General features: G+C 56.3%; 1 protein-coding gene across 1 annotated transcript in view; it reads left to right on the top strand.

Moving 5' to 3' along the window:
- Positions 1-742: 742 nt before the first annotated feature.
- The window catches only part of LRP5 (LDL receptor related protein 5), a gene marked incomplete at its 5' end in the record, with an annotated part of 108,644 nt that continues 83,303 nt past the window's right edge, over positions 743-26,083 (top strand). Inside the window, one exon of the mRNA XM_082659760.1 lies at positions 743-824. Coding sequence (XP_082515886.1) covers positions 743-824 — 82 coding nt within the window. The remainder of the gene's footprint in view (positions 825-26,083) is intronic.

Consider the following 26,083-nt stretch of genomic DNA (forward strand, 5'->3'; position numbering starts at 1 on the left):
AATAAAACCTCAACCCCCCACCCCGTCCCACCCCACTTCCCAGCCCGTGCAGCCCCCACCTGACTCCATCACCCGCCTCTGTCCCTGCCCTGCACCGACTCGCGGTCGCCCTCCCCAGTGTGAACAGGTGTCGCAGGGCCGCCCCCGACTGGACCCCGGCCGGGGTGGCTGCGGTCGCTGAAAAGCGCACGCACCTGGCTCGGGGCCCCTGGCTTCCAGCCCAGAAACTGCCTCACTGTGTGCTCTCGAGCAACCCCCTTCGCACGCTCCGCCCCCGTGCCTTAGTTTCCCCAACGGTCAAGCCCGGTCCCGGCAGCTCTACAGGTAACACACCTGCTTCCGGGACTTGATCGGTCCCCGGGCCCCGCGGGGTGCAAACCCGGCGCCCGACCCCGCGCCTCCGCGGAGCCCCGGCGGCCGGCCCCAGGGGGCCGGGGCCCCAGGCAGAGCAGCGGGGACCTCGTGCGGCGGCCGCCTCGCCGCGGGCCCGCTCCGGGGGGCGCCCGCTGGAGGGCGCGGCCGGCGCGTGGGGCGCGGGAGGGCGGCGGCGGCGGCGGCGGCGGCGGGGGGCGGAGACGCGGAGCCGCTTCCGCTCCCGCGCCTCCTGCCTCCTCCCCCGTCGTCCTGGTCCGCGGCGCCCGAGGGGGGAGGCGGCAGGCGCCCGGAGCCGCGCGAGGAGCCGCGGCCGCCGCGCCATGGAGCCCGAGTGAGCGCGGCGCGGGCCCGTCCGGCTCCGGACAACATGGAGGCGGCGCCGCCCCGGCCTCGGCCGCCGCCGCTGCTGCTGCTGCTCGCGCTCTGCTGCAGCCTGGCCCCCGCCGCGGGTAGGTGGGCGCGGGCCGGAGGGACAATGGCCCGGCCGCCCGGGCGGCTCGGCCGCCCCGCGGCCAAGTGCGCGGCGCCGCCTCGGAAGCGACTTTGGAAGTTGGGGGCGAGTTGGGGCGCGCGCCGCGGGTCCCCGCCGCCCCCCTGCCGCGCCCGCTGCCCGGGGGCTGCGCGCGGGCCCTTTGTTTAGCCCGCCCGAGCCCCTCCTGGGGAAGCCGGGTCCAGTCCCGCGTCCCTGGCCGGCGAGGAGGGCGCGCGGGCGGCGTCGACCCCGCCAGGTGCGGCGCGGGCGGGTCCTCACCTGCCCGGCCCCCGGGGCGCGCTCGGAAGTGCGCCCGCCCGAAGCCCGCCGGCCGAGGCCGTGCGGGGACCGGGGGGGACCCCGGCCCGCGGGCACGCACGGCGCGGGGACTTTCGGCCCGGAGGCAGGCCTTGCCGCCCTGTGTCGGGAACTCCTTCCCGACCCTGTTTCCGATGGCCGCGCGGCCGGCCTGCGAGCTCCGGGAACTGATTTAAATTGCAGAGAAAGTTCTGAACCGGGCGCCGGGCGGCCTGGCCTGTGGCGCTACCCCTTTCACCTGAGTTGCTGTCGGTTTCCAAACGGACTGACACCTGCCAGGTGCCCGGACGACCCGTTTGGCCGCTGGGGCCCCAAACAGTGACACCCGGCCGGTGTCCACCCCGGGCGCCGGCTGCGTGGGGCCGCCTCGGGGTGACGTGGTCCCAGCGCGCGGCGTGGGGCCTCAGCTGGACACCCAACCTTTGGGAGATCGGGGACTGGAGACCTTTCTCTCCAACTTTTGGTGTGTCCCAAGGGGTGGAGTTGAGGTCAGGAGGACTCAGGAAACGAAGCGCCTTGTGAAAAGCTACACATGTTCTTTTAATTTGGAGATTGCCATGTGGTTTTTGAAGCAAGCCTCTCGCTACCTAAATCATTCTCTTCCGACGTGAGTGTTTTGTTTTTCTGGAGTGTGGCTGGCCAAGTGGACACGGGAGTGCGAGTCCTGTGCTCTCCAGGCTGCTGTTCTGCTGCGGGCAGTTGCGGGTGGGTGGGGGGCGGCTCCGGTCCCTTTGTCTGGGCCTCTTTAAGGCAAACAGCTGTCTCCCTGAATATTTCCAGTGTGGACACTGCAGGGAGGTGTCCTGGCCTGGCTCTGTGGTCACATTCCCAGCGCTGCGGCCCCTCCATTGAGGTTTGGGGAGCGGAGAGGGGGTAGTTTCCTCAAGTCCTCTCCCCTCCCAGCCCAAGCCCGGAGACTCTTGACGGTTTCACCCCAAATTTGCCTGTGTCTCGGGAGCGTGTTTACATTATTGGCCCTGTCTGATACGAGCAAAACAAGGTGACGACAAAACAATGACAGTATCTGGGTAGTTCAGGCCAACCCTGCTCCTTCTCTTTCCGGAAATGCCTGGATCACGGAGGCAAAAGGGTTTTTTTTGGGAAGATGTTTGTTTTAAAGGTGGGGTTTCTCAGCCGGCTGCGTTGCTGTTCACTGTGTTGCAGTCTTGGATTTCCTGGACCTTTGGGGTGATGTTGCTGGGCTCCAGTGCCTGTCCTGCGGTTCGAGCCCCCAGGGAGAAGGAATCACATCTGTGGAGTTCAGTTGTGGAGGAGGCAGAAACAGACTCGATTATTTTAACGTTAGAAAGCATGTCGACGCGAGGTTTTTAGAGCACCGGCTGATGTGGAAATCTGGTCCTGAAATGGGACGAAAAGGAGGGATCTTGCTGCATAACTCTTTTGACTGTTCTTGACATGTCATGTCCCTGATCTCTGTGTTAGATTTATGCCACAGTCCGGAGTGGAGCCAGTAAGTTGGTAGCTAATTATTTTTCCTGATTGCTTCCTGTTGCCATTTGAAGCGGTGAGCCCACGGAAATGCCTTTGTTCTAGTGGTCCCGGTGCTGGGAATGGCCTGCCCCAGCCCCACGGCTCAGGCCTCTCCCTTTTAGCCGCACAGAACTTGCTCCAGGACTGCCCCCTGGGTGGTTACTGCAGATGCTTACTGCCTGGCCCACGGGGAGGGCCCGGCAGGTGGGTACTGAGTTAACTAATTGCTGCGGAGAGTCCGCTGAGAGTTCCCCTAAAGGACCCTCTGCTTCCCAAAGCAGGGCCCACGTGCCTTGAACCCTCCCGTTCAGTTCCAAGAATTTACCCAGTGTACCCACATGATCCAGCATTTGCTGTGGAGATCCCGTCATATTTGGAACCCGTTTAATTTCAGCTGCACTGTGTCACCGCTCAGGCATTTAGCAGAATTTGCACACGGGATGGGGGTGTGTGCAGTTAGGTGAGGACTCAGCGTGCCTTCCTGCCCCACAGCTTGGGCTTGCCAGGGCCGAGGGCGGGGGCTTTGGGGTCAGATCACTTGGGTCGAGAGGCTCAGTACCTGTTTGACTTGGGACACCTTACTTAGCTTCTTTGTATTCTGTGTCCTCACCTGGTCCCCCCACCCCCCAGCCAACATGGTCCGGAACGTTAAATGCTGCCTGGGAAACCCTTAGCACCATTCCTGGCCCGGGTGAGGAACCGGTGGTGGCAGAGCTGCAGTGCCTGTTGTGTAATGGGGTCCTTGATCTTTCTGCCTGGAAGGTCTAGAAGCTATTATCACACAGTCCGGATTTTTCTACTGTGTGGGACCTTGGACCTCTAGCCCGCTGTCTGACTTGTTTATCGCTGCAGCACTGGGTGAGGGTTCTTGTGGTGGTTAACAGTGTGGGCAGAGCCTCGCTTGTCGGGGGAGCTTGGGCAGCTGACTCCACCTTTGTGTACCCTAGTTTTCTCTTCTGTAAAATGGGTATAACAATACTTCCTCCCAATAGTTCAGTGAGTTGACGCGTGCCTGTATCAGGTCTTATTATTGTTGCTGCTACTCTTGGTGCCTGGTGAAGCCCTGGGGAGAGGATGGGACGGAATGGCAGAGGAGGCCCGGGCCTTCGCTGTCGGGGTGTCCGGTTGACGGAAAGGCAAACAGAAGCTGACTGTGCAGCTCTGGGAGAGGTGGGCTCAGTCCCAGAGCCCTGTCCTCGAGAACTGGCGGGTCTCTGCTGAAAGAGGCCGGATCGCGCGGCAGAGTCTGGACATGGTCCAGAGAGCGATGGAAGCTTCCGGAGACTTTAGTTGGAGGAGGGGGATAGGAAACGCAGGGGAAACGTGTTGAATTGATTTTTTTTTTTTTTAAATTGAGGTGAAAATCACGTAACATAAAATTAACCATTTTAAAGTATACCATTCAGTGGCATGGAGTACGTTCACAACGCTGTGAAAGTTCCCCTTCTGTCAAGATAAAAACATTTCCATCACCCCAGAGTAAAACCCTGTACCCATTAAACCATAACTTCAACGACTTCCCATCCGCCGATCCCACGAATCGGGGTCTCTGTGGACTCGCGTGTTCCGGACGCTTCGTGTACAGGGAATCATAGGCTGTGCTGCCTTCTGCGTCTGGCTTATTGAGCGGGATGCTTTCGAGGTGCGTCCACGCTGTAGCACTTGTCACTGCTCCGCTCCTTTCACGGCTGAACAGCCTTCCGTCACGTGGAGAGAGCACATTTGCTCATCCGTCCACCTGCTGATGGGTTGACCTTGCTTGAGTACTTCTCCCAGTGGGCACGGGATGGGAGCCGGTTGTCCTTGCGGGGTTTGGACAGTGGAGGCTGTTTAAAGCTGGGCCGGGGACGTGAGCAAATTAGCTTCAGAGCTGGGAGAGCCGGGCCAGGGGACAAGCTAAGGGCCCAGGGCTGGCCTCTGGCAGGGGAGGGGCGCTGGGAGGTGGACTTAATGCCATGTTCATAATTACAGAAGCCCTGGGAGGAACTGGACATCTGCGGTTTAGGAGGCCTCTGGGCTGGTCACTTACCACGCTCTCAGAATGGGGAGCCTCTGACGGAAGCAGGGGGCCACGTGCAGCCCCTTCCCCTGCTGGGCCTGGGACACATTTGTGCAGGAAGCAGTGACCTCTCTGCTCTGCAGGCATCCTGGTGACAGAGTGGTTCCAAGCGCTGCTGACAGCTGTGGGCGGCAGAGGCACAAAGAGCCGGCCCCCTGGGCCCACCCGCCGCTGCGGGCTGCTCTCTGCTTTCTCTTCAGCTCAGGAAGTGGTGGTCTGCTAACTCTTGGCCTCAGCTTCCTCATCCACAAAATGGGGACGATGGCGTGTACCTTGCAGGGTGCTGGCTGGGGTTCAGTGAGGAGGAAGCTGAGGCGGGCCATCATGGGAAGGACGTGGTGGCAGGGGGAGTCCTGCCCTAGGCGGCCGTTTCCTTTTAAAAGAGTCCAAGGGTCAGAGTCCCAGACACCATCTTCCAGTGGGGGACTGGGAGAGGGGAGGGGTGTTGTGGGCGTGTTGACCTCAGGCTCCAGCAGTGGTGGCAGCTGCCTGGGGCTGGAACCTCAGGGTCTGATCGTATCTGTGCCCAGGGTCACATGTCCGCTGTCCTCTGTCCCCCTGACTCAGGATCTCTTTTGCCCAGGACCTTGGGAAGTTGTCCTGGTGACATCGCCTGTGAGCCCTTTTGCAGGGCTGGGAGATACTGTACTTGCTGGGTATTTTCTTATTTTCTTGGTTGGTATTTGATTCAATGTAGATTTTTTTCAGTGCTTTCAGTTTGCCTGCATGTAGTTTTTCTAGTGGTTAAACTGAAGCCAGGAGGTGCCTCATCTGCCCACCCCCGGGCCCCACTGCCCTTTCTCTGCTGGGCCTGGGCCGTGTGGCTTCCCCGAAGGCCCAGCCGGCTCCACCCTTACCCCTCTGGGACCCTGCACTCTCAGGTCTGGAGTGTGGCCTCCTGAGGCTGTGGCAGGCCCCAGCTCTGCCATCCCGGCCTGCTTTTTCCCACCCTTAAGTATACAATTTAAGAGCGGCATTGATTACAGTCACAATGTTGTGTGACTGTCACCACCATCTGTTTCCAAACAAAATTTTTAGCACCCCAAACAGAAACCGTATCCATTAAGCAGTCACTCCCCAGTTCTCACTCTACCCCCAGCCGCTGGTAACCTCTGTTCTTCTCTTCTGTGTCTGTGAATTTGCCTTTTCTAGGTATCTCATATTTGTGGACTCACATGATGTTTATCCTTTCGTGTGTGGCTTATTTTAATACTTTGTTTATCCATTCACCTGTTGCTGAACACGTGGGTTGTTTCCACCTTTGGCTATTGTGAAATGCCACCGTGAACACGGGTGTGCAGGCATCTGTATGAGTCCCTGCTTTCACTTTCGGGGGATATACCCAGAAAAGTGAAATTGCTGGATCACACGGCCATTCTGTGTTTAATATTTGAGGAACGTGAAACTGTCTTCCATAGCAGCTGCACCATTTTACATCCCCGTCAGCAACACACAAGGGTTCCAGGTTCTCCCCATCCTGGCCAGCGCTGGTTATCTTCCCTCTGTTCGGTCCTCACCAGCCTAGCAGGTGTGAAGTGGTGCCGCACTGTGGTTTTGACTTGCAGTTTCCTGGTGGCTTATGATGTTGAGCATCTTCACACGTGCTTGTTGGCCACTTTCTTTTACAAATATGTGTATTTTAAAATGCAAGACCTACATGAATACCTATAAACAGCTTAGACCCTTAACTGCGTGGTACCTCTTTCTGGGAGGACCAGTGTCCTGGTCAGAGATGACCGCACCTTCAGCACGTAGTTTAGCGTGTTATTTTTGTTTTGAACGTGTACTCGTATTTTTAAAAGCTAAGTAGTATTTTGTAGTACGGGCACACCGTATTTCATGGCTTTTACGCGCTTGCGGAGCACTTAAGTTTTTCCAGGCTTTATTGCTATTACAGGGCGTGACACAGTGAATAACGTTGCATATGCATCTGTGCACGTGCATACAAGCATTTTTGTAGGATACCTTCCTTGTCAAAGAGTATGTGCATTTATACAATATTTTTTTAAATGAGTTAAGATCATGTGCTCTTTTGTTTATTTGTTTGTTTTTTGGCTGTGTTGGGTCTTCGTTGCTGCATGTGGACTTTCTCTAGTTGCGGCGAGCGGGGCCTACTCTTCGTTGTGGTGCGTGGGCTTCTCACTGCGGTGGCTTCTCTTGTTGCGGAGCACGGGCTCTAGGCGCATGGGCTTCAGTAGTTGTGGCATGTGGGCTCAGTAGTTGTGGCTCACGGGCTTAGTTGCTCCGCGGCATGTGGGATCTTCCTGGACCACGGCTCAAACCCGTGTCCTCTGCATTGGCAGACGGATTCTTAACTACTGCGCCACCAGGGAAGTCCCATTTATACAATTTTAAAGATACTGACAAATTCCTCCAAAAAGGCTGCACCAATTTATACCCTACCAGGCATCTCTGAGGGTACATACTTTTCCTTCTCCTTTCGGTGCTGGGAATCACCAGATTCTATTTTTAAAAATCAATTTGGTTAAAAATTATAACACATTTGGTTTGCACTTCCCTTCATTACTGGCTTATGTGCAAATTGCCTACTCTTATCCTTGGCCCATTTTCCTGTTGAGTTGCTTATCCTTTTCTTATTGATTTGTAGGAACTTTTTATCTGGTGTGGACATTCATTCTTTATTATATTTCTTCCAGATTTTTCTTCTGATCTGTAGCTAGTCCTTCATCCTTGTTTCTGGTGGTTTATTATGACGAAGACATTAGAAAGTTTCATGTAACAAAACTCAAGTCTTTTCTCTTATGGGTTCTGGGTTCCATGCCTTGTTTCTCTACCCCGAGACTATAAATACATCTTCCTTTATTTTCTTCCAAGACTGTTATTATTTTGTTGTTTTATATTCAGACATTATTCTGTTTTTTCGGTTGGGAGGAGGAACATGGTATGAGGTAGGGATCTGAACTGTCCCCCCTGTAAGTGGATAGGGAGTTGATGGCATGGCCTGTCCTGTCCTCATTCATTTAAAATGCCACTCTTTAACTTGCAGTGTCCGCAGGTGCTTGGCTCCTTATTCTGGAACCTTCTGTCCTGCTCCCTTGACCTGTGGCTGTCTTTCTGTACCAGCCTGCTGCTGTGTTAATTTCCATAGCATCATAGTATATTTTGAGGTCGACTGTGCAATTACCCCTTCGTCGCTCTTCTCGAAAAACTGTGTTGACTCTTCTTGTGCATTTATTCTTTGGGGATAAACTTCAGAGTCAGCCTGTGAGGTTCTGTCCTTTGATCCGGGGACAGTAAACGGTGACATTCAACAGGTGTCGGAGGGCTGGACTTCAGAAGTGGCCTCTGACCAGGCAGGCTGGTCTCCGTGAAGGAAATCCACCTGTGGCTGCCGCGGAGCTGGCCTTCGCATTTTGGGTGCCTCCTGGCATGTGGCGTGTGCTTCAGAGGCGGTGTGTACGCTGGATTGCCTGGGACGCGCCTGCTCCCTGGCTCACGCCAGCGTCTGCTCAGGAAACAGGCTCTAGTGCAGCTAATCCCAGCGCTTGCCCAGAGGCAAATATAATTACTGCGTGAATGATGGCTCCCCTCCCCTCGTTCATTCCAGAGCAAAGTGTGAGCAACTTTAATAATTTCTTCCCTGGGCTGTACCCTCTATTAACCCAGATGGGGAGGCGGTACCTGCCTAGGTAGGTCCCCAAAACTCTCAGGAAATTGCTCAGTGGGCATTAAAGGTCACCTGAGTGCATGGCCCCGGCCCGGAACTTGAGCCCCGGGGGCCTGGGTGCTTTCCAGACTTGCCGCGCGCGGACAGCTGCCACCTGGGACTCCGCCCTGGAAGGAGCAGGCGTTGTCCACGATGGGAGCTGAGGGGATGTCCTCCCCGCAAGCCGGTTGTAGGTCAAGGTGTGTTCTCCAGCTGGCCTTTGTGGGGGAGGCCGTTTCTCTGAACTTTCCCCAGAGTGAGCTTGGTTCCCCGAAGGAGACTGAATGCGGGGAACCGGGGTGCGGCAGGCGTCCGTCTTAGCCCCGCTGGATTCCTCTTTACTCAGGCCGGAAGCGGGGAGCACTCTGATGACCGTCCGTCCTCTGCTGTCCAGATTCAGGCCTGTCTCCGTTCCCTCCCGCACCCAGACCCCCCGGCTCTGAGGCTTCCCCCTGGGGCCTCCACAGTTACCCCATGGAGGACTAGATTCCAGGTGGAGGATTACATCAACTTCTAGTTGGTCTCTGCTTTCTAGAACCTTCCCCTTGCCCGTTTATCTTTCACTCTGGCCAGATTAATTTTTCTAAAACTAGTTTCATCATATCCTTCCCTTTCTAAGAAACACTACACTGGTTTCGAGGTGTCCAGAGTTGGAACTTTTTGGCCCAGTATTCCATGCTGCCACTGAGGATGTGCCTCTGCTGTCCGGGGTGAGCACTTTTCCAGGCAGATCCATCTCCTTGGAGTCCAGAACCTTTCATGGTCCACCCAGCCTGAGAGGGCCTGGAGGACAGATAGTCTTCATCTTCGTCCTTCTGCCTCTGGCCTGGTGTCTGGTGTGTAGTGGACGCTCAGCGTAGCTGCCCTGAGGATTCCCGAGGCCTTGTCTGTCCAGGGAGCGGATAGTTCCCATCCTTACTTCCTCCGGCCCCTGAATCTACAGCGTTGCGAGCTCCCGCCTGCATCCCAAACTCCAGCCTGGCTTTGTTTCCCAGATTGTGAAACAACTGTCCTGCTACATGACAAAAGGCTTCTGGGGCCAAGTGTGGGACCCCCCTCCCCCCTCTAGAGCCCATATTTCTGAGGTCTGGATTCTAAGATGGCCTGCAGCAAATAAAGCTGGCCTTTATTCTCCTTCAGGAAACCCAGTGCATCCTAAACGCACTGGACTGCGATGTCCTGTGTCCACGTGACGCCTCCCCACCTTCCGCAGCCCGGACTGAGACGTGACCGTGGGGCCTGGCGCCTGCATCCTTCACCTGTCATTTTTATCGTCTTTCAAAAAACTGGAGAACATTTTCAGTCATGCAAAACACGTAGAGATAGTGGTACAAGAATTTTTATGCTAAAAAAGGTTTCTGTGCTTTTGAGTTACAACTACAGAGTAGGTAGCTGAGTGACAATATTGGTGATGAACTTTCAGGAGTTTAAGCATTAAGAGGGCATTGCCCTGGGACTCCCCTGCCGGCCCAGTGGTTAAGACTGTGCTTCCGCTGCAGGGGGCACGGGTTCGATCCCTGGTCGGGGAACTAAGATCCTGCAAGCCGCGCAGCGCATCCAAAAAAAAAAAAATTATTTTTACGAGAACGTTGCCCCTTCAGGGTCGCGCCCTTGAGCATCTGAAGCTTGTTCCAGTCGCGTTGTCACTGCCCGGGTCTCTGCATGAGTTTACTGAGCCCTGGTTGACTCCCGGGGCCCGTGCTGTATTGTGGGTGGGCGGCTCCCGAGCCCGGCCGCCGTGGGCCTCCCACTGCTGCCCTCCCTTTCAAGAGGCTCTTACACCGGTCGTGCCCACCGCAGCCTGGGTCCTTGCCTGGCTCCCTGCTGCAGCTCGTAGGCTGCCCAGAACCCACAAACTGCTGACCGCTTGCTCTGGGTGCCGCCGGGGGGTGGTCTGTGCCGGCTTTCACGGCGTCGTCAGTGTTGGCAGAGTTCTCTCCGAGTGGAGTGTCAGCTCACAGGGCTGAGATGCTGGCTGTCTGGCTCTGCCGGGGCGGGGCTGGGGGCGGTCCAGGGGACCCGTGCGGGTGCCCCTGCCCGGGAGAGCAGGGTCCTGGTCACCATGGTGCAGGCGGTGATCTGCCCTCGAGGCAGCCCGCCCCACACCTCCCTTCAGAAGGCACTGGAGCAGTGAACGGTTCAAGATGTACAGAGGATTGCCCAGAGCCGAAGAGCAGTTTCCATCCTTTTGGCTACCAGGTCTAGCTTTTTAAAACTTTCCCCTTTATTTGGAAGGAGTTTATCCTTCCAAGGAAAGTACATTTGGGAAGTAGTAACCTTTTCTCCTTATTGATCCCAGACACTCACGATCACCAAGCCGGGCTGCTGGGGCTTGCAAGGTTTCCATCAGCCTCTCGCCGGGGAGTTTCCATTTGGCTTTTCAGCCGTGAAAGTGCCTCTTGGGGCCAGCACACCGCGTGGCCCCTTGGGCTGTGGGCCCGGACTGGGAATAACTGATTTGGAGGATGAAGCGGGATCTGCTCCAGGATCCAGGAAGGTCGGGCTGCAAGGTGGGCCCTGGGCTTCAGGCAGCCCCCTTGCTCTGCTCCACCCACGAGGATCCCAGAAGATGCACTCAGAGCACCTGCCAGGCGAGCCTTTCTCCCCCGGCCTCCTGTGTCTTAACATCACTGGCCTTTCTGGAGCTTCTTGTCTAGGTACCCAGTGCCCCGCCCTGCCAGGATGGACGGTGGCTGAAGGTGGGACCCTACCCCCCACACCGCCCCCCAGCCCTGGATGCCTAGAGGGTCGTGTTAGGGACTTTGGACCTGTGAAGAGAGAGTTCTCCAGAAACTCTGGGGGTGTAATCACTAGTCTGATCTCACTGCAGTAAGGTTCAAGGTCTCTGGATGGCTGGGATCTCAGGGGATGCTGTATTTTCAGTGGGGAACTGGACAGGGTTAGGGTTTTTCCGGACTTCCCTGGCTGGTGTCAGCAGAGCAGGGTGGTGACGCAGATGGGGGGGTGCCCAGTTAGGAACGCGTTCCGATCTGTGAGGGACACCAAGGGACACATTTGGTTCAAGTGTCCCCTGCCCACTCTTCGTAGATGTGAAGAGGACAGGTGGGCCTCGTCTGCCCCTGCCTACCCGTAGCACCTAAGGCCAGCTTGGTCCCTAGTGGACACTCGGGAAGGTCACCCCACCGTGGCACACGTGGCGTGATGTGTTGTCCCCTCCAGCAGCCGTGTCCAGTGCTGGCCTCCGAGCAGACCCGCTGTCTCAGGCACCCCTGGACAGAGGACACACTGAGCTCCCGGCCTGCTTCCCTGTCGTTCCCCCCCACCTTCGGTTTGCTGTGAACAGCTGAGGGAGCTGCTGGAGGAATCCCAGCCGCGAGCCTGGGGGCCCTGGGGGCTGCCCGCCCAGCCTCCCCGGCCTGGAATCCCAGGGCACAGCAGGCCCCTCCCACCTGTTCTGGTTCGGTTCACATTGCTGGCTCGCTCCCAGCTCTGCAGCCTCGAACGAGTGAGCTACCCCTCTGGCCTCAGTTTCCCCACCTGTTGGGGTGTGTGTGGGGGTAATCGTAATGCCACCACATAGACACACCTGAGGATGCAAAGAGGTGAGGCCAGCGCCCGTGGGCCCTCAGTAGTTATTAGCTATTAGGGTTACTACGCAATCATAATTGTTATTCTCTGGGGCAAGGGCCCTCAGGGGATTCTGGAATCAGGTTCAACTCCAGCTGAAAGGTGGCTTGGTGGGAACCGTCTCAGCTCGGCCCACTCAGTCCATCTCTGATGAGAAGGTGAGTGTTGAGTTGCGTTCATTGCCCCGAGTGGCCTGATGGCTCCAGTCCTGGACTTGCTTCCTTGCCGAGGTCAATCCGGCATTTATTTTGGAGCTGGAAGCCTGGTGGGGTGGGTGCCGGGAACCCTGGGGCTGCGGCCGCAGGTACAGGTATCTGAGGGCAGCGTCTCTCCTGGAACCTGTGCTCTGTTAGAGGCGTGGCCAGGAGGGTGCGGCCAGGAGCTCAACCCCTGCCTCTCCCTCCTCAGAGGATGTTGTCGGAGACCCTGCTTCCTTCTTGCCTGAGCCAGCCTGACCGACCCTCGGGGTCTCCTCTCTCATCGGCTGGCCAGCATCCCCCTCCTCCCAGCCCCCCCAGCATCGCTGGCCTGCCTGCCCCCGCTTCCTACCCCGTCACCTTCCCCGCTGAAGGCGGACGAGGCAGCCCAGGTGCTGGCTCTTCACCCTCAAACTGAGGCCCCTACTCCTTGTGGCTCCCCTCTCAGCGCCCTTTACCTTCAGGGTGGAGCCGCTGCTCCTGTGCGGCCCTGAGCCCCCCGCCCTCCCTCCGTACCTGCCCTCTGCACCTGCTCAGGTGGGACCGGCCTCCTCCTTGACCTGGGAGGCTCCCGGCTCTCCTGACTCTGCTGTTGCCTCTGGCCCGTGTGCCCGGCACAGAACCAGGCCCCTGGGAGCGGGATGAGCACAGGCAGGCAGGGGCTCCATCCTCATGGCTGGCACCGGCCAGCGGTGACTGTACCGGTGAGGGCTGTGAAGGGCCTTCCTTCCCGCGCCTGCTCCCCGGAGGTGCCCCCTGGACCCCGTCTTCCTCTGGATCGGTCTCCCTTGCGAGAAAGCACGGAGGCCTCTCTCCCTGAAATGTTTACCTTCTGGAGGGCTATTGCTCCACTCCTCCGACCAGCTCTAGAGGCAGGGAGGTCAGCCTCATCTCCATGGTCACTGATGAAGCTGAGGGGCAACGTGAGTTTGTGGAGTGACCCAGTGATGGGACGCGCCCCCTTCCTCCACCCCCAGACTCAAGGCTTCATCACGCAGGAGACACGTAGCTCCACGCTTAGAACCCCTGAGGCCCCCCCCAGAGCCCAGGTGGTCCTTGTGAGGAGGGTTCCCGGGGTGGGGGGAGGGAGCGTGGACTTGGGCTGTTGGGTTGTTGTGTGGCTACAGATGGGTGCACAGGAACGATTGCCTTCCCTGCCCACCCCGGCAGGTGGGAACCCGGGGTGGGAGCCCCAGAGATGAGCAGGAGGCGCTGTCGGCCCACCAGCCTGTTCGGGCTCGCCCTCCGGAGCAGTGTCCCGCTCTCTGGGCCCTGCTCCCTCTGCCTGAGAAGGAGGGGCAAGGAGCATCGGGCTGCAGCACGCATCTGTGCTGCCCGAGGACAGAGGGGCTGTCGTGGGACACACGAGGGGACCCAGACAGAGGCCGAGGGGCCGCGATCCTCCTGGGACGGTCACGGCAGTGCCTCAGGGGGCGGTCTCCCCCTGTCTGGATGCTGCCCCGGTGTCTAGCCCTTTTGCAGAGAGTTCTGGGGTCATTCGATGGCCCCGTGAGGTAAAACGAACGGATTTCAAGTGTGGAGAGAACCTGAGCGCTTTGATCTCTCGTCGTTGATTGGCTGAGTGTGACTTTGGTCACCTTGTGCCTCACTCTCCTGGTCCATAAAATGGGGTGATGGCAGCCCCACCTCCTATGAGGACCAGGTGACATCGGGTGTGACTGACTCACGTGCTGTGGTCAGATGTGGGGAAGTGAGAGGCATCCAGGCCCAGGGACTGAGCGAGGGGCTGGGGGAGGGGAGGAGGGGGGCTCCTCCAGGTTTTCTCTTTGGTGAAACCTGCTCCGTCTTTGCCTACCTGTCTGCAGGGTCCCCAGCGTGCTGCACGAGCTCAGCTGGGGCCCCGCGAAACCCTAATCGTGGGCTTCTTCACGTTCTTATGAACCTCCAGACCTGATGCCCAGCTTGGTTCCAGAAATAATCAGTGTGCTGGTCCTCAGCGCTGGACTTCACAGGCAGCCCGCAAACTCACATAAATATGTGGAATTGAAAACTGACAGCTCCTCAGAGAATGTCAGCGTCCTGAGCGGCTTCAGCTGGGGCCGGGGGCAAGAGGTTTGAGTTTTCTTCTATCTGATGGTTTTCGTCTGTCCCCTTCTGTCTGTGGGACTAGGTGTCCTGAGCCCGAGGTCCTGTTGGCTCCTGGGGGAGTCTCTGGGTCCTGGCACCCAAGTGGCAGCTTTTTTCCTGGAGCAGAAGATCATTGGAAAACAGAGCCTCCCCATTTTGCCCCAAAAGAAGGAGATTTTGTGAATGATGGTCAACTTGGCACGTCCTTATTATCATTATTTTTTTGCTACACTTAAAGAAAAGCTGGTACAAAGGTATGTTTGTTTCTGAAGCGTGTTTCCTTTCCCAGATGTTCTTTTCTGCTGATTCCAAAATGCATTCTGAGCTCACCTCTCCAGTTTCCTCTCTGCGGGGCAGAACAATGAGGTCTCTGTAACCACACGGGGAACACGCCGCCTTCCTTGCCAGTGGGCATGGGGGGAGGTGGGACGATCCCACCTTCCCCCACCTCGGTGGAAATGACCAGTCCGTGCCAGCCTGGTGAGAGGCCCTGGCTGACTGCCGGAGGCCGGGCGGTCTGCTTGCCTGTGGGGGGGGATTTGAGGGTTGGGACTTAGAGGCACAGGAGCCTGCACCTTTGTCCCCAGTCCTTGAGTTAACCGCGTGGCCTTCGCGCTAAATTCTTGTGTCTGCATCGCGTTTGCGGACCCTGGGACTTGGTACTGTCTCTCTTACCAGGCGTTGATCCGGCCCCTTTCCTCTTCTTTTTGTCTTGTATCCAATACCAGTCCTGTGCCAAGGGCAGGTCTCCAGGACACAGTGCAGATGCAGAGTTGGCTGGAGAGCCAGGTAGAACCAGGTGGGGCGTCACCATGAGCCCAGGGGCTTCAGGCCCTCCTCCGCTGCTTGGCCTCTCGCTTCGTTACTGGAGACACGGGTGTGTGTGTGCTCCTTGGGGGAGCTGTGAACCACACGGAGGCATGTGCGCGCTCACACACGCACACACGTGTGCGCACACACGGTACCCTTAGAAGTTCCTCCTTGCTTGACTCCCAGGGACAGCTAAGTGACCCTGAAAGCTTGCACTTAGGGCAGTTCTGATGCTGGTCTCCATTAAGAACGACCCCTATGGATCACTGTATTTGAGGCCTGCATTTAACGAAAATCTTTATTTTTTGGTCAATACATCCTGCCTCAGAACACCCGAGATAGACATCTCTAGACGTGATAGATCAAAATAGCTCACATTTATTGGAAACTCAGTGCACCAGGCAGGTTCTGAGATGTTCATCGATTGACTCATTGAATCCTTCTGGCCTCTGTGGGGGCGGGATGCCATCAGACCCCATCACACAGGTGAGGAAGCCGAGGCCAGGAGGGCCTGGGGAGCTCTCCGGGTCATACAGGGACTGCAGTGGGCAGACTGAGGCTCCAGGGCCCACCTCTTCATTGCTGTTTGAATTGGCTGACGAGCCACAGTGCGTTTAAACAAGCGTGGCGCTGAGCCCTCGGCGCTGACAAGGAAACAGGCCTGGAGGGGGCAGTGCCGTGAGAACCCCTCTCCGGGGTGGCCCGCCTCCTGTACAAACCTGGGGTGCCACCTGGGGCCTGTTTAGGTTGGGGCCTCGGGCCTTCGGCTGAAAGCCACTGACTTGCCTTCTGCCAGAATGGACAAGCGTTGTCATCCTCCAGGGCCCGAGTCAGTCCCCATCCCAAGACCTGTCTCTCCATCTTTGCCGTGGCCTTGGGCCGCTCCCGGGAGCCTGGCAGGCCAGGAGCCATGGAACCGAAATGGTATGTAATCAGAATGCTATATTTTGTCGAAAATAAGAATGTTAGGAATGGGCTGGTTTCTGGCAAGTCAAACTGGGACTCTGAAATACATATTTTTCCTGCTCTGCCCTGAACCTTCTAATTAGTGAGAACGCACATGGGCAGACATAAATCAAATGTCATATTCCCTGAAAACTTGTCCTAGGTATCACTGAGTGGGTAACATCCCGCCGTTGCTGAATTAGGGCTTGCAGAGTGAGTGCATGTGTGGGGGTGTGTGTCGGGGTGTTTGTGGGTGCAGGGGAGGGAGGGAGGGACAGAGGTGCCTGAGGTGAGCCCTCACCACCTGTTTCCTTCCCTCTCAGACCCCTGGGCCTCTGCTTCCGGCCCCCCCAGCCCTATCTGCACCTGCACAGCCACTGCAGGGGAATATATATATTTGCCCAATTAAAACATAATTATGGGGGAAATGGCTTTCATGGAGAAGCGCTTTCCCTTGCAGGAAAATCTCCGCTGTGCAGTGTTGCGTAGACCCCGGCTTCCACCACCGATGGGCTACAGTAATGGACTCGGTTTTGGGAAAGGCCATCTGTCTCTGCTGACTGGCCCTGGCGTGGGATGTGTCCTCCCCTCACTGGTGTTCGGACTGGACTCCAAACAGTAGTTGTGAACCAGCTCTGGGTGGCCTGTGGGCCGGATGCGAACACTCGGCCTGGGGGTCCCAGTCAGTTGGGTCACCGGTTCTGTGCTGCGTTGGTCGTGGAGGGTGGACCGATGCCTTGGAGACTGTTGGGTCGTCTGTGTCCCGGGTGGTGTGTTGTAAGCGATTTCCTCGTAACCAGATGGAGGAAGCCTCCCCACCTAGGCTGGCAGCCACCGGCCACAGCCGGAGGGGCTCCTCGTGGCAGCTGCACGTGTGGGGTGAGTGAGGCCCCCCCCCAGGGAACCCCGGATCTCGGTGGCCATCAGCCTCCTTGTCCGTGAAAGGCGGGGGAGGCAACTGCGGGGTGGAAAGTGAGGGTGCGGAGCTGAGATCACCAACATCCTAGGACCCCAGGTTTTTCAGAACGTATCCCCTGGGCCAAGGGTAGAAACTACTTGTGATCAGATACATCTGGGGAGTCCTGGGGCTTAGGAAGTGAACTAGGTTTCTCACTGCGGGACTTCTCAGAGCCTTGAGACTGGTGGTCACGTGCCCCTGTGTCCCCCTCTGCCTAGGCAGCCTTGACAGGTTGGGGAGAGAGGGCGCTGACTGTCCTGCGAGCTGGGTTGTGCCCAGAGTGACACACGGCATCGCCGGCACTGCTTTTCACGGTCACCCTCGCTTTGGGGTGGCTTCTTCAAGCTGTCACCTCTGCATGGCGGCCCTCTCTCTCTCCGAGGACCGTGTGGGATGACCCAGCGTCCTGTTTGAGTCTTAAGGTCAGAGTAAGCTCCTGGCCGTTCTCATCGAGGGATTTTGTGTGAGGAACATAAATGTTCCTGGAGGTACTTGTTGTTGCTTTGGGGCTTTGTCCCCTCACACAGATTTAGTCTAGAGTCCATAGGGTTTTGGGGCAGGGGAGGTGGTGGAGGGAGAAGCCCGGCGCAGCATCGGGGCTCCACCCCCACCCCTGCCAATTGCATGCTGCGTGGCCTTGCTATGTGACCTTGGTGACCCCTGTGCTTTGGACACCTTATCTGCTAAAAAAGGTAGATAAGCTAGCTCCTCCCTCAGCAGGGGGTCATGAGGGTAAGTTGGGCAAAGGTAGAGGGTGGGGACCACACAGCAAGCATTTCTTCCTCTGCCTGGCCCCCTTGAGTCTGTGGTCCCCCGTGGGTGTTGGGCTGGGGGCTGGGCGCTGGTGGTTACCACTTGCAAGGTGGGAGGCTCGGTGACAATCTGATATCATCCCTGGGGTGACCCTGGGCTGGGGGTGACCCTTTGCTGGGTGGGAATTAGGGCCACACGGTCATTCCTGGAACGGGCCAGGTCAGCTGGGTCGGGACCCTCAGGGTAGCCCTTGGGGGCGGTTGGCTGCCCTGACTGACACCCAGGGGTCCCTCTGCAGGCACTGGGCCTGGATCAGGTTCTGACCCTTTGTCCCCCAGATCTTCCAGTAGCTACCAAGCCCAGGCTCTTCCCAGAACGGAGGTTCGGTCCTGTCCTCAGCATGGCCAGTGTGCCCTCCTGCCTGCCCTGGGGCCTGAGTGGCCCCGTGTCAGGGCCATAGCCCCCCGTGCAGGGGACAGCCCCCCAGCCCATCTCCCTGTTTCCTGAAGCCCGGGAGGCCCGCGTCCTAAGGTTCTTTGTGCTCTAAGGTGTCGGAAACAAACGACCTCATTTTCTTTTTATCTTTTGCAGCTGAGTTCTTCTTTCCTGCTCCACCCCGCCCCCCCAAACCTGCCCCCCGACCGTTTCCTGTTCACCTGCTTCCCTGACCTTTGAAATGTGGTCCCTGCTTCCCTGACCTTTGAAATGTGGACCCTGCTCGGGAAGCTTGCCGGGGGCCTCTGGGTTAATTACCACCTTCCTATAGGTTGAGTGCGCGCGTGTGCGTGCGTGCGTGCGTGCGTGTGTGTGTGTATGTATGTATTAGAGAGACTGGGATGGGGGCTGGGGAACATCAGAAGTGGGGGTGACCGAGCTGGAAGGGAGAGGATTGTCTCCAAGCTGAGTTGGGAGCCTGGGCCTGGCTGAGGGTCGGGGCGGTGGGGGACAACGTGCGGAAGGGGGTGGGGTGGGGTGGGGAGGCAGGTGGGGAGGCACTGGGAGCCGGGCAAGTGTGGGCTGAGTGCGGGGAGCAGGGTGAGACCACATGGCTGGGCTGGGACGGGGGTGGGGGGTGGCCTTTGTCCCGCACCCAGCCATGTGCACAGACCTTAGGAAAGCAGGTTGGTGAATCCACAGCTCACCTGTCAGCCCGGGGCGAGCGTAGGACTTCCAGTGTTCCGGAAGTGTCCTCGAGCTCCTTCCCAGCCCTCACCCGTGCGCCCGGCCCCGGGAGCCACGTTCTAGTTGTGTCTGTTCCGAGCGCCCCCACCGCTGTGGTCGCGATAAAAGCTCTTTATAACCCGAGCAGCGTTGGTTGGGGAAAGGCAGGCTGTCCTTCCGAATGGTTTACCGTTGTCTGCCCGTCGTGGCGACATCTGCTACAGATTTGGGGCGAAATCTGGCGTTTCTTCGTTACTTGTATGCGAATGGCAGCAACTCAATCAATCGGTCATCGTCAAGACAGCGCCTGGAGACTTCCCGGGTGGCGCAGTGGTTAAGACTCCACGCTCCCAGTATAGGGGGCCCGGGTTCCATCCCTGGTCAGGGAACTAGATCCCACATGCATGCCGCAACTAAGAGCCCGCGGTCTGCAGCTAAAGAGCCCACGTACTGCAACGAAGATCCCGCACACGAAAGATCCCACGTGCCACGACTGAGACCCCGTGCAGCCGAATGAATGAATGAATGAATGAGTAAATTTAAAAAAAAGCACCTGGAATGGGAAGGGTGGACCACCGCCCCTTTGGCAGCCAGCCCTGTTCTGCATGGGGCTGTGTGGGTGACACCCCCATCCCTGCCCTGGGGAGTGGGGTGTGGCCCGCCTGGTGAGGGTACACACAACACCCTCGGGGAAGCGGGGCAGGCTGGGAGGGCTCCCGGAGGACCCAGGCTTTCATCTGGGCCAGGCATAGCCACCAGGGAGGGTTTGGTGGGAGTGGGGGCGGTGAAAGGCTTGGGGGTGGAGAGGGTGGGGTCCGTGCAGGGGAGCCTGGGTGCCTGAGGCCATGGTGGGGGGACAGAGAGAGGAATTTGGGGATATTCCCTGGCTCAGTGGGTTCTGAGATGGCTGGGTGGGGGCTGTGATAACTCAGCCGAGGTGGAAACTGGGGAGTGGAATCGTTCCCGGGCGTTCGGAGATGTTATCAGAGATTCATCACTCGGGCTCAGCCCTTTCAGGCCTACAAGTTTGAGTTTGCTGCGCTCTCCGTAAACGGCAGAACATCTGTTCAGTTAAAGGAAACCCAAGGTTTTATTATTGTTGTAAATGTCCAGTCTGTCCTTCAGAACATTTAGACCACTGCAGGGTGGTGTCACCAAAAAGAGCCCGTCTCAGTTGGGGCGAAGCCTGAGATCCAGCACGGGGTTCTGTGGCCGGAATTGTGGCCGCCGTAGCTGCACGAGGGCTGCCGTGGCCGCTGCCCCCGCCGTGAGAGCAGCACAGGTGGCGAGGGCCTCCCGGGAGCTGCGGGCAGGGACGGAAGTGTGGGGCGGGGGGCCCTCGGCTTCGAGGAACTTCCCCCATTAAAGTGAGCTTGGATTTTTAGTATTGCTTCTCCCTTAATTACGGAAGTTCCGTGAGACACCGAGGTGTGATTTTGCTGAGATGCTACTAATGGTACAGCAGTGACTATTTCCAGCCATTTTAAGGTCTCCGAGCCTCATTCTGGGCCAAGCCGCGTGTGGTTCTGTTATTGCGCTTGGAGGGGAGGGACGGAGCTTTTCTGTGCTCGGAGCTGGGGAGGCTCGTTCGCTTGCACTTTGGGGGACCGCACAGGTTTCTCCTTGGTTCCCATCGTTTTAGCCAGATCAGTGCTTTTCACCCGTTCCCTCTTAGAGGGGACGTGGAGCTTTCCCGCCTGGGGAATGGGGGGCCTTTGTCCCCATCCCAACCCAAGTGTCTTTGAAGTTTCCTGTTTTATCATAAGATTCACGGGAACTTGGCAGTCTCTCTCTGTTACAGTCATGCTAGTTTCATTTTTTTTTTTAATGCTTTGAATTTTATTTGAAGCACCTGGGGGTATATTGAGGAAATAATGTGCCAGAATGTATGCCAAAAAAAAAAAACAACAAAATTTTACGGGGACGCTAAAGAAGACCTAAATAAATGGTCGTGGATAGGAAGACAATATCGTAGAAATGTCAGTTTTCCCTCCATGATGTAGAGATTCAGCACGGTTCCGAGGAGTGCACTTCCCTTCCCTTCCCGGTGCAGAAATGTTGGTGCCTCGCATTTGAGGATGTGAGGTCATGGTGGGGTGCCACGTAGAGGTGCAGCTGGTGACATGGGCTGGGGGAGGTTAGTGCCGGGGAGGCCAGCAGAGCTTATGGGAGTGGTTGGGAGTTGGTGATACTGAGCAGGTAAGTAAATATATTGACAATCACAAAAGCCACGTTTCCACTTTGGAGAGCGTACTGACAAACGTAGAAAGAGGGGAGACTACAAAGTACCCCGAGGAAAGGTTTAACATTGCAAGGACAGCCATGAAGTCATGAATTTTTACCACGTGTACACACACACACACACACACACACACACACACACACACACACAGAAATAGAGAAATGTTATGGGTGTGTGTGTAGGAATGTGCGTACATACACATACAGTGGGTTTTCGTTATTCACAGTAGTTCTGGTGTATAAAGCCACCGCAAACACTGAATGAGTGAATTCTGAACCACTGGTCCTGGGGGAGATACAGGCTTGGGTTCCCCCCCAGAGCTTCCGGTCACATTTTCATCTGCCGATCGACACGCAGCCTTGTTGGACGTGTGTTTCTGTTTAAAGACACCTGATTTAATAGGTATTGTTGGTTCATTCACACTGACCCATGACCAGTAATGCTCTAAGCTCATCTAACACCCATTTCCTCTGTGCGTACACCACGCTGCAGCCACCCTGCACACCAACAGCCCCTCAGCCCTGTGCCTGGGGCCGTCTTCAACAGTGAAATCACCCACAGAAAGCACAGAAAGTGCCAACAATGTGGCACTAACGACTGGAGAGGACGCACGTTTACAGTGTGAGCTGAGACGGCAGGGCAGAGCTCGCCTGTGCCACCTTGGCTGGGGGCTGGCGTATCAGGTGACTGTTTTTCCGCCCCTCTCTGTGCATGTGCACGTCCAGCCTCTGGGCATCGATGGGGTTATAAATAAATCTGAGCCAGTGGGCGACTCTCCAGGCTGGCATCTGTGAATAAGGAGGAGGGACTGTGTGTATGTTCCCCAGCTCCGTCTGCTGAGAAGGACCAGAAGCAGTGAGCACACCCAGCACCCAGGTCTTGGCTTCTAAGGATCACTCTCCACTCAAAGGAAGCAGAGCTTCTCGAGAAAGGGCCGATTCTCCAGCTGAGGCAGGGAGAAATACACATGAGCCTGGAGCATGTCACTGTCCCAGAAAGAAAGTAAAGAAATCCTCAAGCGATGGTGGGGATGTGTCAGGGGGACCCAAGAGCCAATGCAAAGGGACTCTCACCGTCCAAACGTAGGAAACATTTGAACATCAAAGTAAATGGGAATATTAGATCTTAACCCATTTCACGAAGTAGGTATAGATGAGTCTACACTGGCTTCAGTTAATGAATACATAGTACATAGTAGACGTGCTTTAATGACCAGCCAACATGTAAAATAAAAAATCCGGAATGAAGGCTGTAGCTGCAGTTCCGAGTCATTCTTTTTAGTAGCTTATAATCTACAGTATTACTAGACCATCAGTTTTTATTTGTTATTATTTTGAATAGTGTTAAAATACACATAACTTAAAATTTACCCTCTTAGCCATTTTAAAGTGTCCAGTTCGGTAGCATGAAGGACATTCATGTGTTGTACAGCCATCACCCCCATCCATCTCCCACCATAACTGAATAAACTAGTAAACCCAGGCTTTCACCACCACAGACAACAGTGTCATGAGCATCATCGTCTGTCTCTCTGTCCTGCCAGCTAAGCTCTGACATTTTTGCTTTTTTCGTATCGTAAAAACTTTAAAAGCAATGCCACGAAAAATCCCAACACGGAATTTATGGAACTTGGGGAGCTGGTTGTAAAATGTGTAAGGGGATGTAGTGGACCCAGGGCAGCCGGGACTTTCTAAAGGACATGAATTAGGAGGGACTGCCCCTTCCGGCAGTCGGGGCTGGTTAGAAAGCCTGCTCAGCACGTGGTGTGGTGCAGGGCTGGGCAAGTAGAGAACAGAGGGCACGTGGAAGCAGACGCGGGCACAGCTGGAGGAGGAGCTCCTGCCCCTGGGGATGCAGGTGTGAGCAAGTGCGAAGGAGGGGTGGCGAGTGCCCAGTTGGAGAAGCCCAAGCTAGAAGCCACCCAGAGCCGTTAGGCGTCAGGAAAGTTACTGTGGGTAGAATTCATTGCCTTGAGCACATAGCTGCATCTCGGGGTCGGACCTCTGCATGCTAGGCATTCGCTCAGTCTCGTTCATGTCTCCCTCCTCCAGGGAGCCCGCCAGCTTCACCAGACAGTTTGTTCTCCTCCAGGCACCTCCTGTCCATGTCACTCATCTGCCTTTTCTTCCTGCTTAGGTGGTTAACCGCATGTGTGCGTGTGTGTATAATGTGCGTCCTGCCCAGCTGCGCTGTAGGCTCCCTGAATGTACCCCACGTTGTCTTCCACTTCTTGGCCTTCCCCGTGGGGCTGGTGTGGGACGAAGGACCATTGCTGACCCATAATCCATAGTTTGCCTCCAGCCTCCAGCCTGCTCCAATGAGCAATGTAACGCTTGGTGAATATCAATAAGGCATGTACTAAAAACGTTGCTTATTTTGGTGTAGTAGCAGAGGATTGGGTTACAGTGAGTTGGGTTGTGTTTAGTGTAACCATGTGAACAGTGTAAAATACAGGCTATTGGAATGGAAGCCCAGACATCTGCTATGAATTCTATATATAAATACTGGCTATGCTTACATGGGTTAAAATGGGGTTGTTGGCACTGGGATCTTCAGACTCCTGATTCCACTGTGGTAGGGACTGCACGTTAATCACGGGTCCTGGTACCCGGGCCAGGACGGGGAAGAGTGGCCTTTTTCTGACACCGATGGGCCGAGGATTCTGGGAACGGCATACCTACCCTAGAAATAGGTGGGAGTGGTCTATCCCCGTCCCCTGGCAGGGAAACACGGAGAACCCACAGAGCTCTGTGGGTGTTCTGAGGGCCATGCCAAGAAGGGGCTGCGTGAATCCAGGGTCACAGAAAGGGTCATCCCTGCCTGAGTCAGCCAATTGGGAAGCCAGGATGAGGGAAGAAGGTCACGGGGGGAATTCAGTGGGCTTGGGGTACAATGGTGCCTTGAGAAAGTATCTATTGAGGTGACATGTATGCAACGTAAAATGAACCATTTTAAAGTGAATAATCCATTGGCCTTCAGTGCATTCACAATGTTGGGTAGCCACCGCGATCTAGTTCCAGAACATTCCATTGCCCCTATAGGAAACCCTGTCCCCATTAAGCGGTTTTGCCTCATCCCCCACCCCCACCCCCACCCCCCAGGCCCTGGCCACTATTAATCTGTGTGTCTGTCTTTGTGGGTTTGCCTGTTTGGGGCATTTCATGTGGCTGGAATCCTGTGCTGTGTGGCCTTTTGTGTCTGTCTTCTTCTGGAGCATGTTTTCAAAGCTCATCCATGTTGTAGCCTGTGTCGGTCCTTCACTGCTTTTTATGGCTGAATTATATTTCATGGTATGGATAGAGCACGTTTTGTTTATCCATTTGTCCATGGATGGACATTGGGGCTACCTCTGCCTTTGGGCGACTGTGAATCGTGCTGCTGTGACCATGCATGTACAAGTATTTATTTGAGTCCTCTTAGTTCTCTTGGGTACACACCTGGGAGTGGAATTGCTGGGTCACGTGGTAGCTCATGGGTAACTTTTTAAAAAGTTAATTATTTTTGGCTGCGTTGGGTCTTTCTTGCTACGCACGGGCTTTCTCTAGTTGCGGTGAGCGGGGGCTACTCTTCATTGCGGTGCACAGGCTTCTCATTGTGTTGGCTTCTCTCGGTGCGGAGCGCGGGCTTCAGGCCGCGGGCTCAGTAGTTGTGGCTCATGGGCTCAGTAGTTGTGGCTCGCGGGCTCAGTAGTTGTGGCGCACGGGCTCTAGAGCTCAGGCTTACTAGTTGTGGCGCATGGGCTTCGTTGCTCCGCAGCATGCGGGATCTTCCCAGACCAGGGATTGAACCCGTGTTCTCTGCATTGGCAGGCGGATTCTTAACCACTGCGCCACCAGGGAAGCCCCTCGACAGGTAACTTTTTGAGGACCTGCCGGGTGCTCTGCACTGCAGCCCCACAGCAGCCAGCGGCGCCTTTTAAGTCGTTACCATTTCCTGCTGGATGGATGAGGAAACAGGCTCAGAGCAGAGATAAAAAGTCTGGCCCCAAATCTCGCAGCTGGAGGCCAGGCTGGGGTTTGAACGAGAGTCTGAGCTGACGTGCTTTCCTGTGTAGCAGGACCGGCCCGGGACTGGATGAAAGAAACTCTTAATGAACTACCAGCACAGGTGCTGCCCCGGCTGGTGTTCACTGAGTGCCTGACATGTGCTGCTACCGGGCTGAGGCTTTGTATGAATTGCTCTGTTGAAGCCTCACAGTCTCTGAGGTGGGGGTGCAGTGAGGACCCCCATCTCACAGGACGTTGAGCTCGGAGAGGCCCAGATCTGAGCCGTGCCCCTGAGCTGGCTCCAGGCTGCTCACTCGGGGGGGCCGACCCGGTCTGTGTACCCTTGTGATACGTGGTCCTGAAAAAAAAGAACTTGCACAGAGAATGTCATAGCAGCATAAATGGAACCTGGGGTTAAAACATTTCAAGATAGTTATCCAGAGGCTTAACAAAGTCATCTTTCATCACGCAGTCCTTTCTTCAATCTTCATCCCCACCTAGCACCTTCTCATACCCGCAATTCTAGTACAGATCGGGGTTTATAGCTACGTTGTGTGTTGACTTAACGTTTCTTACACATTTTCTGGTGTCACTGCAGTCATTTTCTTACTACTTTAACGGACACAACTTTCTACTGAGAGAACAGACTAGGTACCCCAATGTTGGAGATTTTTTATTTGTTTATTTTTCTTATTATAAGGAAGGCTGCAGCGAATATTGTGTCTAGGACCTTTTCCTTCCTTCAGGTGTTCCTTGGGATAAGGTCCTGTGAGGCCCGTCTCTAGGGAGAGGGTTTAAACGTTTTATGGTCCTTAATACCAGACACTGCGGTATTTCCTAAAAGGGCTGTTCCTGCATCTGCGGTGGCCAGGTGACCCCGCGTGAGTCCTGGGGTGCGGTGGCGGCTGGGCTGCCGGTCCAGCTCTCAGCCCCTCTGCCCTGCACTCCTCTCCCTCCTCACACTGCTTGTTTC

Source organism: Grampus griseus (genome assembly GCF_964374135.1).
Source record: "Grampus griseus genome assembly, chromosome: 8".
In the NCBI taxonomy this organism is placed as follows: Eukaryota; Metazoa; Chordata; class Mammalia; order Artiodactyla; family Delphinidae; genus Grampus; species Grampus griseus.